This window comes from Tupaia chinensis, unplaced genomic scaffold, assembly GCF_000334495.1.
Source record: "Tupaia chinensis unplaced genomic scaffold, TupChi_1.0 Scaffold000427_1, whole genome shotgun sequence".
Taxonomy (NCBI): Eukaryota; Metazoa; Chordata; class Mammalia; order Scandentia; family Tupaiidae; genus Tupaia; species Tupaia belangeri.
Genome location: NW_006159932.1, coordinates 1,589,753 through 1,592,963, shown reverse-complemented (window position 1 = coordinate 1,592,963; position 3,211 = coordinate 1,589,753). Strand labels below are relative to the sequence as shown.

General features: G+C 34.5%; 2 protein-coding genes across 4 annotated transcripts; both read left to right on the top strand.

The window, feature by feature from the left end:
• The first annotated feature begins 648 nt into the window (after positions 1–648).
• On the top strand, positions 649–915 carry LOC102479604 (mitochondrial import inner membrane translocase subunit Tim9-like). Of its 2 annotated transcripts, XM_014590298.1 has the most exons (2): positions 649–790; positions 878–915. In XM_014590298.1, exons 1-2 carry the CDS (start codon positions 649–651, stop codon positions 913–915), a joined length of 180 nt encoding a protein of 59 aa, XP_014445784.1. The 2 variants fall into 2 exon arrangements, with proteins under 2 accessions (XP_014445784.1, XP_014445783.1); XM_014590297.1 differs by having other exon boundaries at positions 649–915.
• A 1,329-nt stretch (positions 916–2,244) lies between these two features.
• Positions 2,245–2,511, top strand: LOC102480027 (mitochondrial import inner membrane translocase subunit Tim9-like). 2 transcript variants are annotated; one of them, XM_014590300.1, is made up of 2 exons: positions 2,245–2,386; positions 2,474–2,511. In XM_014590300.1, exons 1-2 carry the CDS (start codon positions 2,245–2,247, stop codon positions 2,509–2,511), a joined length of 180 nt encoding a protein of 59 aa, XP_014445786.1. The 2 variants fall into 2 exon arrangements, with proteins under 2 accessions (XP_014445786.1, XP_014445785.1); XM_014590299.1 differs by having other exon boundaries at positions 2,245–2,511.
• Positions 2,512–3,211: the final 700 nt, after the last annotated feature.

Genomic DNA, 3,211 nt, shown 5'->3' with positions numbered 1-3,211 from the left:
GACCATCCCCCCTGGGGGGTGATTTCTCGCTTTCTGTCTCTATGTCTCTCTCTGTCTGTCTGGCGAGCGCACGCGCCCTACAGTGAAAATCTCTCCCAAAAAAAAAAAAAATTTTCTAGATGAGTTCTAATAGATTATAAAAAGCAGAAGAAGGAATTTAAAAATTGGATTTCCTTGAAGAAATGATAGACTGAATCAGAAAAAGTGAGAAGCAATACATGAAGGAAATAAATACACATGAAGTTTCAAATGATATGAGCTCAAAAAGAAATAACATTAAGAATAGAGAAGGATGCATGCTGAGAAACCATCCACCCAAAAAGCTAAGAGCTCTCTGGTTCCCATCCATCCTTCTCCAGGTGGAAACAAACTCCCTGCCTAAAAGGTTCAAAACAGGTGTGAATGTATTTATTTATTTATTTATTTATTTATTTATTTATTTATTTATTTATTTTTAGGCAGCACATTGCCCCACAAAGACTAATCGTTGACTAAAACCTGAAAGATTTGTGGAAGACTTGAAGAACTCCAGATCTCACTGATAAGCCTCACTGGAGACATTCAAGCAAAGACTGGACAGCTACTTTCCCAGAATAAAACGGAAACCAATGCATCAAAAAAGGTGACTAATAAACATACCATAAAAATATGGCTTCACAAATACCAAAACCTGATCAGATAAAACAGTTTAAGGAATTTCTTGGGATCTACAATAAATTTACAGAAACATGCTCTTTGGACTGCGTTAAGGACTTTACAACAAGAGAAGTAAAACCTGAAGAGATGACCTGTTCAGAACATTGCTTATGGAAGTATCTAAAAATGACACAAAGAATATCCATGAGATTTCAAGAATATCATATTCAGCAGAATGAAGCCTTGACAGCCAAAGCAGGATTCCTTGGCCAGCCATGATAGAGAAGTCTAGATGGGTGGACTGTCAATGAAAATGTGCCAATAACTATTGCACTGGAAGTGAGGATTCATCAAATAGAATCCCCTGAAAGCAGTACGGACCATATTAAACTGTCAGTCACAACTGTTTTGGCAAATGTAAACACTGGAGAAACAAAGTCACTCTATACAAGGGATAATCAAAATAGAAGATCTTATTGTTCAGTGAAAATAATACGATGCAACTTTTGTTGAGGCCGTAAGATTCAGTAGCTTGGTCACTTAATTAGAAAAATAAACCATTGTTTCTTCAATTGAGACTGATAATTTTAAAGCAAAATATGTGTTTAATCATGTATGATATAGAAAAAAATTATCACTGAAAGTAAAATAAATGGAAATATCACTGAACAATTGTTTATACTATATTGCACCATAATATTCTGACTGAACTGTGAATTCACTGAAACAGTTTTCATTTGGCAACATCCTCTAAGTATTCTTGTTCATTCATATCTACTTCAAACTGCTGGTAAATGCATAAAATAATTACTTGATTTAAAAAATAGGAAATAAATATCCAAGACATTGTATTTGATAGTTTTCCAGAACTGATTACTGTTTCTGAAGAGAGATATATAAAAGATATCTATCCCTACACATATTGTAGAAACTGCAGAAGGCCACAAGTAATGAGAAAAACTTCAAAATAATCATAAAAACAAGATTATCTGTAAAAGAATTACAATTTATTAATTAGTTTTCAAGAGGTTTTTGCCTTAGGGCATGTGCACTGGGAAGGGAGGGCAAGAGACAGACATAGTGAGAGGGAAAGTGAGAAATCAGCCTCCAGGGGCGATGGCGACGCCCACAATCACTTCTTCTCCAGTCTCCTCCAGGGATCTTGGGCATGCACAACATGGGCCCCGTGTCATTTTGAAACCACCAGGTCAGGGACCAAACTGCAGTCCGCCATGTGAGAGTCCAGTGACATAACCACTACACCATCCTGAAATTACAACTAATTTAAAAGCAGACTTCTCAAAAGCAATAATGAAAACCAGGAGCAGTGAAATAACTTCTCCTACATATTATTTCAAGAAAATATCAGTATTTATTTATTTATTTATTTATTTATTTATTTATTTATTTATTTTTAGGCAGCACATTGCCCCACAAAGACTAATCGTTGACTAAAACCTGAAAGATTTGTGGAAGACTTGAAGAACTCCAGATCTCACTGATAAGCCTCACTGGAGACATTCAAGCAAAGACTGGACAGCTACTTTCCCAGAATAAAACGGAAACCAATGCATCAAAAAAGGTGACTAATAAACATACCATAAAAATATGGCTTCACAAATACCAAAACCTGATCAGATAAAACAGTTTAAGGAATTTCTTGGGATCTACAATAAATTTACAGAAACATGCTCTTTGGACTGCGTTAAGGACTTTACAACAAGAGAAGTAAAACCTGAAGAGATGACCTGTTCAGAACATTGCTTATGGAAGTATCTAAAAATGACACAAAGAATATCCATGAGATTTCAAGAATATCATATTCAGCAGAATGAAGCCTTGACAGCCAAAGCAGGATTCCTTGGCCAGCCATGATAGAGAAGTCTAGATGGGTGGACTGTCAATGAAAATGTGCCAATAACTATTGCACTGGAAGTGAGGATTCATCAAATAGAATCCCCTGAAAGCAGTACGGACCATATTAAACTGTCAGTCACAACTGTTTTGGCAAATGTAAACACTGGAGAAACAAAGTCACTCTATACAAGGGATAATCAAAATAGAAGATCTTATTGTTCAGTGAAAATAATACGATGCAACTTTTGTTGAGGCCGTAAGATTCAGTAGCTTGGTCACTTAATTAGAAAAATAAACCATTGTTTCTTCAATTGAGACTGATAATTTTAAAGCAAAATATGTGTTTAATCATGTATGATATAGAAAAAAATTATCACTGAAAGTAAAATAAATGGAAATATCACTGAACAATTGTTTATACTATATTGCACCATAATATTCTGACTGAACTGTGAATTCACTGAAACAGTTTTCATTTGGCAACATCCTCTAAGTATTCTTGTTCATTCATATCTACTTCAAACTGCTGGTAAATGCATAAAATAATTACTTGATTTAAAAAATAGGAAATAAATATCCAAGACATTGTATTTGATAGTTTTCCAGAACTGATTACTGTTTCTGAAGAGAGATATATAAAAGATATCTATCCCTACACATATTGTAGAAACTGCAGAAGGCCACAAGTAATGAGAAAAACTTCAAAATAATCATAAAA

Coding starts and splice junctions, on each gene's coding strand:
- LOC102479604 (XM_014590297.1), top strand. CDS start 649: ATGGCTTCACAAATACCAAAACCTGATCAGATAAAACAGTTTAAGGAA.
- LOC102480027 (XM_014590299.1), top strand. CDS start 2,245: ATGGCTTCACAAATACCAAAACCTGATCAGATAAAACAGTTTAAGGAA.